The following is an 11,611-nucleotide window of genomic DNA, read 5'->3' on the forward strand; positions in this document are numbered from 1 at the left end:
TTGTTATTAAAAAAAAATCATTTTTACAGTTATGAGAATCTGCTTTGTCCTTCAAATAGGCTTCTTGCACTGCAGCTGTAATGTATTAATATGATTTTAGAAAATAAGAAGCTGTTTTCAATTTTTACGCTAAATAGGTTCTTGTTTATAGGGGTATAAAATCCAAATTGTAGGCTAACAGGTTCTTAATTTTCAGGCTCTTAGTTGCAGGTTTTTACTGTATGACATTTTTTATTGCACAAAATCGTCATGATAATGCTCATCTGTCCAGAGCAATCCTAACGCAGGCCATCCAAGTACTGCTGTCAAAATCGGCCATTAGAAGATCAAATTAAGTCTTCCAACTACAAAATTAAGAAATCCGACTCTGATTTAATACCTAAAATAGTGTTAAAATCTCTGTTACCATGAACAATATTTCTATGAAATTATAATGGAAATGGGTTGTTAAACTCTTTTCTGTAATAGCATTCTTGCACACAAAAGTGAAGTCTCGCCCGTTGAATACCAGTCAATTTGGTCAGATGTAAAGCTGTTGCTGTTCAAGTCTACTAATAAAAAGGATTTGAAGCCTTGAGATCCTCCCACAAAGACTGCACCAGATCAGAAGTCGTCAGCTTCTTCTCCAACATGTCCTCGACTAAACAGTTGGGATCTCTTCCCCCTCCATAAGCCAACATGGTCTGACGATACCTGTCCCCCATTTCTCGGGAGAAAGGATCCTTGGCAAAGCACTGGTGCCAGATACGGGAGGCTACAGCTCTGGACCACAGGTAAGAGTAGTACTTTGCACCGTAACCATTGAGGTGGCTGAATCTCTGTTGCCAGGCTGTTCCTATAAGTTTTTAGAGGTAACAAGAATTAATGAAATTAATGATATTACATTAATTCATTCTCCTCAGGAAAAAAAAACTTGAGATTTTCACAAACATCTCCAAACAGCGTGAAATGGGCATCAGACCATCTTTCTAATGCAATGAATTATTATAATTCTAACTAGTAATAATCGTAGATTAGAGAGTGCATTCGATGTCACCAGGCTCTTTGCCCTTTGGCAAGTTGGTGAGGAATTATGTTCCTGCCAACAAACAAGCTCAGGCCAATCCCAATCCCAGGCTCTCTCTCTTTGTGCCCCTGCAAAAAAAATCTGCGGGGGATGCCAGATGTGCGTCCCAAGATCCATCAACCCATCCTGCAACAAGTCCCATAAAATCTCGACTCAAATCCGTATTAGGAAGCGTTCTTCCTACGTCGAATGCAATGACTTATTTTTCCACTTCCTACTCTTCTAAATTTTCCACAGTAAATTTAAAATGGTTGTTCATGGTCTACAATGGGGGACTCATCACTGGGTTGCAGAGGTTTCCAGCAATGGCATCAGTAACCTTGGGGAGGTGGTACTCAAGAAGCTCTGCCCTGAGGTCCAAACCCTTACACTTGGGGGTGGGGAAAAGGGTGCGGGTGGTTCTCAGGAAAGTTTTAGATGAGGAAGCTCTGCCCTGAGGTCCAAACCCTACTTGCCTTTTCAAATATAATTTTTTACAGGAAATGGTACTCCTTTCACAAACCTACAGTATAAACACTCTTAACTATCATTTTTTGTTGGGTCTGTTCGCGATATTTTGAAAGGCCCATTTGAATGCTGAAATGAAAGTTTCCCCTACCCTTTTCTACACTTCGGTTCGTGAAAACCTACCCTTTTGTATACCCCTATTCTAAAAAAGCTTTTCCTTTTGGGCAGAGCCTCTCCGTATAGTCTGTTATATTGTATAAAATGTATTGGTTAGAGCACATTTTATCTGCTGGATAAAGATTTTTTCAACTGGATATAGTTATGCGCTCTTTGAACAACCGGGGTCAGTAGACATAACATAAGCAAGAATTTTAAACAACTTATGACACAAAGAACTGGAATACACAATTTAAATCATTAATATCTTGACACATACCTGGGGCATGTGGAATCAAAGTATATTGTTCCTGGACTTGAGCTAGGATGTCTGTGGTTGAGCCAGCAAGTGGGTAGGTTCCATGATAAATCTGATCAATCATGGCGTAAAGAACTTGCCGCTGCATCTCCAAAGCTCCAAACATAGTCCGTCCCTGGCAAAGCCGCACCGCCATCTCCTCTGGCAGGGTTTGCCCTGTTTTGTAATGGCGAGCAAATGTTCCCAACACCCTAGGATCCCACGCAAAGAACTCCATCAGCACCGATGGAACCTCGGCAAAGTCTGTGGAACATCTTGTACCTGTGACATGCTGATACTGAGTGCGGGCGAGCATAGAATGCATTGCATGTCCCATCTCATGAAATAGGTTTTCCACCATGCTGTGAGTAAGGAGAGGAGGGGATGAAACACTTGGTGATGGGAAATTGCAGACAACAACAACGACTGGCAGCTGGTAAGAGCCATCATCAAGCACACGGCCACCTGTTGACCATAACAGAAAGAGAAGTTTATTGAAATATTCAAGAATTGATGAAAATGTTTCAAGTTCATATACCGTGGAGGCGTGATAGGGTGCTGGGCTTATTTGTGAGCTTGCTGAGGTTTTCCTTAGCTAGTAGTCATCCCTGGAAAGGCCAGAGGTTTGAAACTTAATCTCTGCAACTACATGTATACTGTTTCCACAGAGAGTAAACTTCACACTATCTCCTTCTGATCAGCTAGTGATAGACTACATTGATTGTACATGTGCAGTAGCAACCCACTTGCTTCATGCACCCAATAATAAATAATTAATTTGTTGTTCCAGAAAATATGGCATCATACCTCTCCCACGGAAGGATGTTTGGTTTGAGCCCCCTTCACACCCTTCCAGAAATTTCAGTTTAGTTCCATACTTACCTTAAGTTATAAAATTTTGGCCTTTTTATACCTCCCATCCCCTCAGAATTTCCAATGACCTTGCATGGCATGGGTATGGATATTTTCTAGAACTGCACATTAGGCACCAGACACAATGGCTAATTTGTAGCCCCAAAAATTTATATTATTAATGTGACTTGGCCTGAACGTGATGTGCTACAAGTGGAAATATTATTGCTGTTAAAAACCAAAAGCCAAATCAGTTTTATGTGCTCAGCTAGACCAACTTGCCTATTTACAATTCCCTGCAGCTGAGATTAAAAAAAAAAAAAGAAAACTAGTCAACACGCTGTGATAGTAATTAGTTTACAAAACTAATTTATGATAACAAAGTATTTGGACAAACACTTCAGAATAAAAAGTAGCGAGGACGTTTCGGCGACGACATTTGATAATGGTGATATGTCATCGCCAAAATCTTGCTACTTTTTATCCTGAAAAACTAATTTATCATTTTAAAAGACCTCCAAATGGCATGGATTAATCATATATTCCCTCCTGTGTTTCTGTAATCCCGGCATAGTAAATCGAACCCAAACGAACTAAATTTCAATCTAACTCAATCGAACTCATTCGAACTCAATCCGTGGATTGAGTTCGATTGAGTTCGATTTTCGAACGTTCGATTTGCTATCCCGGGTGTAATGGATGTGCAGATTTTCAAGTGTCTAGGATTACATTCCTTTCACTGTCCCTTTAATTTCTAAATAAGTTAGATGGTATAATAAATTATATATTAAGTTATATGTAAGTAGAGATTCACCTCTAATGGTAAAATGTGAGTCTTGCAACAACTTTTCATCTCTGCTAACGAAGTCACAGTAGATGTATCCCAACAGTCCCTCCGTTTCATGAACCACGCCCAGCTTTTGGACATCAGGGGACCACAATTCGCCCTCAGCTGGGTCCTGAGCTTCCAATGAAATCCCAAACAGACTCTTAAACAATAAATCTAAGCCCTCCATACAGGCACCAAGGGGAAAATAAGCTGATATTGATGAGCAGTTAAGTTTTGCTGAGTTATACTTTGCCAAGCCAGAATAATAATGCAGATCCCAAGGCATAATTTTCTCCACATCAGGGCTTTTTGCCATGCCTTTTTTCAGTCCAGTTAAAATATCCATTTCTTTCTTTGCTGGTTTATGGAGCATGTTTGCGGCAAGTTTTAGAAAGTCCATGACATTTTCTGGAGTTTTTGCCATTGTTCCCCTAAGCGCGCGATGGGAAAAACTTGGATAATTTACCAGCTGGGCCAGTTGATGTCGAGCTCTGAGAAGAAGGTCAAGAGTATTGAGCTGACTCTCTACCGGCTTTAAACAGGAAGTATAAGCCAGCTCACGCAGTTTGGCACTGCTTGAATCTAAAAATGCTGATTCTATTATTATATGACCATTGCTAACTGGATAAATTCGAGAAAGTTCATCAGCCATAGGAAGGCCAGACAATGGTACTTGAACAGGCAGTGATGCTATTTGAGAGAACTGTGCACCGATCACTAAAATTGCTTCCTGCAGCTCAACAAAATGCCTGCGTTTTTCCTCATCCAAGTGAATCCCGCTTTGCTCAAAGTCAAATAAAAACAACTCTGCCACTCTCTTGGTCTCTTCATCCATCTTATGTTGCTCATCACCAGAAAGCAACTTTCCCAGTGCAATGTACAAGCCAGGATTTGTGTTCAGCTCTTCGACATAGCCACTAATTCCCCTTGACGTATCTTCTGCTGCCTCTCGGAAACGATGATCAGGGTGTGTCAATCTCACAAATTCAGCCAAATCGGCTGCTGCACACAAGGTGTCCGACAACTTGTCAAACATCCCCACCAGCAGTGGGGTAGGGGGAGACTTTAGAACATGATCAACAAGTTTCACTCCTTCTCTCAAAGTTTTTTGTTTAATCTCGGTAAAACCCGACGTGCTAGTTAACTCTTGTACGCCAAAAAGACCAGTAGGCTTTAGACAGCGATCCTGTCTCGGATGTGGCGAGTTGAACGCTGCGGCCAATGGACTCCATGTGGCAACGGTACGCTTGGTGCGAGACAGAAAATTGCTTTTCCATTTTATAAAGGCAAAGCGATGGTTCTGTGGAACAATTCTGTTCCATAAAAGAGTCCTCATGATAAAACCTTTTTGTTTGACTCCTATAAAAGACGCTTAATTAAAGGTGAACCTTATGAAAAACCGACAAAGATCACAATACAAAATGCAAAGCGATTGCTCGCCGCCATGTTCAGGAAGTAGGTGTGTCATGTAAACCAGCACGAAATGTACTGTTTCCAAATAGGTCACCTGTAGTACCCGGTCCGCTGTTAGAGATAGCCCTGGAATTGAGATCAAAATTACTGTTCCTTTTTTGCAGACTTTATGGATGATGTCACAAAAGGGATACCCTTCGGTCGGCTTCAACTATTTACTTACTCTGTTACAAATTTGTAAAAAGTTGGTCATTCAGAATCTCCCCCAACCATCCACCCCAGGTAGAAGAATTTCCCACAGCTATTTTTCGTGACTTGTAACACAACATAGTCAACCCTTGTACATCACAAGGCGCATCCATTAAACTCGAGCGCAAGAAGCATGTTTCTTGTTATAGCTATCGTGGCAATCATTTTGTTCATAGTCTTTGTCTTAGACTGTGATTTCATTCTCAAGTTCAAAGAAAAGTTCGGTGCGAAGCCAGAAGACAAACTTCGCGGTAAAGTCGTTTGGATCACAGGTGCTTCCAGTGGGATTGGTGAACACTTGGCTTATGAGCTGGCGAAATGCGGATGCAAATTGGCGCTCTCTGCAAGAAGGAAGGAAGAACTAGAAAGAGTGAAGGAAGGATGTCTCGGTGAGCTCTGGTAACCGTTATCTATTCGCGTAAAAGAATGTCCCGTTTTCTAGCATGGACCTTTATACTGTCACAGACCTTGAAGAGGGGGGGAGGGGGGTAGTGAAACAGAAGCGGTGGTGGGGGCGGTGGGGTTGCGGGAGATGATATGTCTGGACTTGCCAGGTGCCTGCTCGGTTTTCATACACTAACATTGCACTGAAATCGAAGCTGGTAAATTACGTGTGCAAATCTCAGGGGTTGCAACCTTGCATGAGAAAAAATGGGCCATTTCTGAGTTGCTGTGAACCTCATTATGAAAGCGAGGCTACGTGCAAAGTTTTTGTTAGGAAAATTAGTTTTCATTCATATGCAAACAAAACTAATTTTCATGTGAAAAGCTGTTGCACTTAGTCTCGCTTTCATAATGAGGTTCATAGCAACTCGGAAATGACCTATTGCAGCAGGGTACAGCAAAACTTGCACAAAAAATTGCACAGGTAAGTGAGCCATAAGGGTTGGGTTTTTAGCTGTGACAATTTGTGGCAACTTTGTATGGTGTTTACATGTAACCCAGTTGTCTGTGCACATCACGTACATTAACATTTAAGGTAGTTGGGGAAGTCTTGTAATATCACATCATTACTTAAGAAAGCAGCATAACAAAAAGTATGATCAAGCACAGTGTGAAGACTCCTGTGGAACCCTGGCATAAAAATTTTGTGGAGACCAGCATTCCTTTGTGAATAAAAGGTAGCAGTTAGGAACTGAGACTCTTCTCAACTGACATTTCTCTACAGCAAAGCATGGAAATATTTCTGTGCAGAAACATTTTTCTTTGAAATCAGGGCCTTTTTCACAACATTCAGTTATCTGCTAAAAGTATTAATGTCTATTTTTTCATTCTCACTTAAGCCCTTGCAAAAGAGAGGTCACTTGCTATTGATGTGTTAGTCCAGCCTCTGGATGTAACAGAGTATGAGAAACACAAGGACCATGCTCAAGCTGTTATGAATCACTTTCAAAGGGTTCGTATTCATGTATTCATGCATATGTTAATTTTTTCCAAACCAGTTTAATTATTAAATTTTTTTTCCTTTGTACATTATTCATTATGGTACCATAACCTGAGACAACGGGAAATGAAATCAAACTGGTTTGAAAATGTTTAAATCCCCCCAAAAATTTGAACAGCAGCACGTGCACATGTATTTGAACAGCCCTTGCTAAGAGTCAAATTTTGAACAGCAGTAGTAACTAGTTGCCTTCTTTATGTGCTACAAACAATTGTGTGGCAAAGTCATGTAGCCCAAGCAGTGAAGGCATGATTGAGGGATGAGGTTGGTTAATAAGACAAAAGTTAAAAAAAAGCTCAAAAGAAAAGACAAAAGGTCAAATCCTATGCTTTCAGTGAGAAGGTACCGATATTTCTTTTCTTGTCAAATTAAATAAATTTTACTAAAACAGTATAATAATTTATAATGAATAACTATAATAGTTACTTATAGAATTGTAGGTAGAGTCAACTCCCTTTATTGAGGACACATCGCTGTCCTTAATAGCGAGAGTCTTTATTAATGAGGTGTCCAGAAGGCAAGAGTTGACTGTATAGGGTAAGGGATTGGGGTTAGAAGGGGGGGGGGGGGGGGGGAGAACAGTGGGCCTGTCACATGGCTGTTTTCAGCAATAGAATCTTTCCAGATTAGTGATCTTTTCTTTGGTGGGAAATTCCTTGTAAATACATTCACATCAGTTTTCCAGACTAGCTGTTTACAAACTTTGGGCATCAGTATGGTATATGTGGTACTCTAACTTACATGTAAAAGGGCTACTGTTTACTGTCCTACAATGGTCAATGTTATCTTTTTTTACTGTTGTTATTTAGATTGACATTGTGGTAAACAATAGTGGTCGATCGCAGCGAAGTCTTGTTCTTGATACACAAAAGATAGATGTTGACCAAGCCATGTTGGATATTAATGTCATTGGACCTATTTCCTTGACCAAGGCAGTTTTGCCGTACATGATTAAACAGAAATCAGGACAGATTATTGTCACAAGCAGTGTAGCTGGCAAAGTTGGTTAGTATGCCACTTATGAACAGTAAGCAGCATGGTTGACCAGTTGGGGGCTGGTCTGGTAAACCAGAGGTCTAGTGTTCAAGTCCTGCCCTGATAGCTGGTTAGAGTTGTTTCTTGACACCCCCTAGTTTTAATTTAAAGATGTTATTAAAATTGTCAGAGCTAAAGTTGAGATTTCTTTAGATATCCTATTTGAGTACGCTTCTTGAGTACAGTTCTCCAATTGAAGGGCTCAGGTTATAACCAACTTACACATATAGTGCTTTTTGTTGTTCATTTTGTGATGAACATGGAAATCTTACTCATAAACATGGATTTTTCTCCAAACGAACTGGCAAAGGCAAAAAGAACAGGGGACAACATTTTTTAAATGCACAAAAATGCCATAATCCAGTCAATCTAGGCCAAAAACAACTGAAAAGCAATCTAAAAAACACCATAGGTTGATTATCCCCTGGGCCCCACAATTTTAAATTGTCATAATTTGTGAGGAACTTCTTATGTGGCTAGAGTATCGTTTTTTATTTTATATATTATATATTTTTTAAAGTTATTGAACATGATATGAAAGAATGCATAAAAGAAATACATTAATGCCAGTGGCCAGATAAAAGAAGAGAAATTATTATTCTCTGTGACTGTATAATTGGATTGATATTTCTCATTGCAAAGACACGGGACCCTCTCAGCATGCCATTTATAATTGTGATATTAAATATAATCTTCTGTTTAGTACCGGTAGTAGGGGAAATTTAGAAATTTTATTGATGATGTGAAAAGAATAAAAATAAGAGCAATGTTTTATTCACTCAGTGACACTGAGGCATACCCAGAAAAAACTAAATTGGAGTTTTCCCAACAGGAGCCAAACCTTTAACAATTGATTTTAAAATAGTTCGGATGCTCTACCACTGAGCTACAGGAGACTCAAGGGAACTGAGGCCGTTAAACTGGGTTCATGGGACAAACATCCTGCATACTGCTAGGATTGGAATGTCAATGCATGGCATTATTAATGGGCAATCAAATTAATGTGATGGTTTATTTTTTAATAATAATATTATTATAAAATTTTATATTTTTTATGATTATTATAATATATATTATTATAATTATAATAAATTGTTAATATTTTATTACGATTTTATTGTTTTCTTTTATTCCTAGGTTCTCCTGGCCAAGCCACTTACAGTGCAACTAAATTTGCTGTTCAGGTTTGATGTATAATGTTGTAAATTGCCTGTAAAAATATATTAAGGAACTAACAGCCATTTTCCAGGTTTTGCTGGTTGCAGTTTGCACATATTAAGCACTTTAACAAGGAACAAAAGGGGCATAGTGTAGAAATTTGGAAACCTAGAAAAAAAGGTCGATGTAAAAATCTGAACTGGAAAACTGACATTTTTGAATCTCTTTTAATTAATCAATTTTACAATAAATTTTTCAGGGTTATTTTAACACACTGCGCATGGAGGTGAATGAACATGATATTGGAGTGACTCTGGTTTGCCCTGGACCTGTTCAAACCAATGTTGTGGCAAATGCCTTCACAGAGGATGTTGACAAGGTACAGTTGTAGCAACTTCAAAAACTCATTTAATTTAATAATTCATAAGCCCATGGACCTATCAAATGGTCGTGCAGTGGTTTTAGAACCCGATAAAACCTTCTCCTTATTAGTATGTGGTGTTTAACGTTTTTCTCTTATGCTAATTTCCAACGTTCACAAAAGCATAATTGTTATGAACTCTCTTGACACACGCTTTTCCAGGAGTGTTTTTGAAGCTGTTCAAAATAATCGCAGCACATGTTTTATCGGGTCTAAAACCAGTCAGCCGCACCTCGTGGTTTTAAATTGCGATAAAACACTGCTGTTTGTGTTTTCAACATTACATAATACCCTCACAACGGTTTTAGGGCCCTTTTTGCTATGTTTTCTCCCTACAATTTAAGTCGTCTTGTCTGAAACCAATCGCAGGAGGTGTACAAAAAAAAACCGGAAAATTGACTTTTGCCTTGCTGTGTACAATTATGGTGTCATTTAAATTTGTTTTTGGTTTAAAATTTTTCAAACCAGTGTTTGTTCCAAATTATGATAATGATTCTGAAACAAAGGAAAATGAAACTTTTAAAAACTGCTTTGAAAATTGGTCAATCAAACAGAAGTTGAAATCACACTGAGATAATATTTTAACTTACATGTATGTAAAAGGAGAATTGTTTAACTTGTACAAAAAATGTACATACCCTACACTGTAGTAGCATACGGTATGAGGCTACTGTTCAGCGTGCAAGTACATGTGCCCTTGCAAGAAGGAAAAGGACTCTTTAGTAGTAGTAGTAATAATAATAATAATAATAATAATAATAATAATAATAATAATAATAATAATAATAATAATAATAATAATAATAATAATAATAATAATTTTTTGGCTTATATGGTGCATGCTACATGATGGAATGATCATATGCACTTTACATAAGTAGATCAACATGTGATATAACTGGGTCATACAAAGTCTGTAGCATCTAAAAATTAAAAATTACAAATTAAAATTAAAATAATATACAGTGTACAGTGTATGTATCATTTATACATGAAGTGGAGGAACGGCGGTGTAGTGGTTAGCACGTCAGACTTTCAATCGGACGGTCGGAGGGTTAGTGGCTCTAGGCCAGGTTGGTCTCTTCATTGCTGTGTTGTTTCCTTAGACAAGAAACTTTGCTCCACATTGTCTCTCTTCACCCAGGTGTATAAATGGGTACTGGCGACATACTGCTGGGGGTAACCCTGCGATGGACTAGCATCTTATCCTGGGGGGAGTAGCAATACTCCTAGTTGCTTCATGCTACAGAAACCGGGCTAAGTTCTGGCCGTGTGGGCCACTTAGGCTGGTAGTGTGGCTTTACCTTTACCTGTCATTTATAAAACGGATTATTAAAAACTGGATCATTGTATAATGCAATTCCAGGAATTTGATTGGCTTAACGGCCATGGTATATGAGCCATTATACCGTGCCCAAGAAATAGCGACCATTAAATTGTCTTCTGGTTGTTCTTGCAAAGCAAAATCAGTAAGATCTAGCAACATTTCTCGATTGTTTTTAAGAAAACAGTTATTCCACTCACCCTTGTTGGATATGAGATGATTATAGCCAACTCAGCGCTACGCGCCTCGTTGGCTATCTTATCATCTCATATCCAACAATTATTGTTAAATATTACATGAGAATTTCACAAAATGTATTTTTCTGGTTCTACTGTTGAATGCTTTTTTATTGTCCAGCAATTTAAAGAGAAGGCCTCTGTGAAGCAAGACAGCAAGAGAATGCCGCCAGCGAGGTGCGCCCACCTCATGACCATAGCAATAGCCAACAGACTTGATGAAGTGTGGATTTCTCCCAACCCAGTGCTGCTGTTTGTGTACATCAGTCAGTACTGTCCTGTTCTTTATGATTGGTAAGTCAGATTTACATACAGTTGAACCTTGATTTAACGAAGTGCCAGGGGACTACACGGCTGTTAACTAAAAAAAATTTCAAGGAGCCCACAAGGCGAAAAGCTGAGAAGTTAGGAGCCCAACATGTTATTTGTTAGGCGTTGCTGCCAAAAATGTAGGCACCCAGAGCATTTTCTTGGGCGCCCCAGGCTACCAGGCTCCTGTTAGGGAAACTCGTTCATTATATCGAGATTTTGTTCCACATATTTTAAAAGGTGCACTGGAGAATGTGGTTCGTTGTACCCTTGACTTTGTTAAATATAGAGGTTCGTTAAATCGAGGTTCCACTGTAGGTTGCATTTCTCTGTGGCACCAATCTGGTGGGCGTACATGTAGGTATTGTTATTTT

The 11,611-nt window shown here is 39.0% G+C and overlaps 2 protein-coding genes across 2 annotated transcripts in view; one reads left to right on the plus strand and one right to left on the minus strand.

The window, feature by feature from the left end:
- Positions 1-226: 226 nt before the first annotated feature.
- On the minus strand, positions 227-5,109 carry LOC146473192 (mitochondrial intermediate peptidase-like). Its single transcript, XM_085118648.1, has 3 exons — positions 3,634-5,109; positions 1,950-2,432; positions 227-835 (listed from the first exon to the last, which is right to left on the minus strand). Exons 1-3 carry the CDS (start codon positions 4,982-4,984, stop codon positions 552-554), a joined length of 2,118 nt encoding a protein of 705 aa, XP_084974774.1. The 5' UTR covers positions 4,985-5,109; the 3' UTR covers positions 227-551.
- A 272-nt stretch (positions 5,110-5,381) lies between these two features.
- LOC146473193 (dehydrogenase/reductase SDR family member 7-like) overlaps positions 5,382-11,611 on the plus strand; it is a 9,070-nt gene continuing 2,840 nt past the window's right edge. The window contains exons 1-6 of the mRNA XM_085118424.1: positions 5,382-5,699; positions 6,594-6,706; positions 7,564-7,759; positions 8,927-8,973; positions 9,207-9,326; positions 11,050-11,222. Coding sequence (XP_084974550.1) covers positions 5,444-5,699; positions 6,594-6,706; positions 7,564-7,759; positions 8,927-8,973; positions 9,207-9,326; positions 11,050-11,222 — 905 coding nt within the window. The 5' untranslated portion in view covers positions 5,382-5,443. The remainder of the gene's footprint in view (positions 5,700-6,593; positions 6,707-7,563; positions 7,760-8,926; positions 8,974-9,206; positions 9,327-11,049; positions 11,223-11,611) is intronic.

Source organism: Pavona decussata, unplaced genomic scaffold (genome assembly GCF_977016875.1).
Source record: "Pavona decussata unplaced genomic scaffold, jaPavDecu1.1 SCAFFOLD_94, whole genome shotgun sequence".
NCBI classification, from domain to species: Eukaryota; Metazoa; Cnidaria; class Anthozoa; order Scleractinia; family Agariciidae; genus Pavona; species Pavona decussata.

What these genes read in the sequence shown, in the direction of transcription:
- LOC146473192 (XM_085118648.1), bottom strand. Translation starts at nt 4,984, where the DNA reads ATGAGGACTCTTTTATGGAACAGAATTGTTCCACAGAACCATCGCTTT. An exon ending in CTCACATTTTACCATTAGAG is followed by an intron (nt 2,433 to 3,633) that starts GTGAATCTCTAC and finishes TATGGTCAACAG; the next exon opens with GTGGCCGTGTGCTTGATGAT. An exon ending in TTTGATTCCACATGCCCCAG is followed by an intron (nt 836 to 1,949) that starts GTATGTGTCAAG and finishes AAAAACTTATAG; the next exon opens with GAACAGCCTGGCAACAGAGA.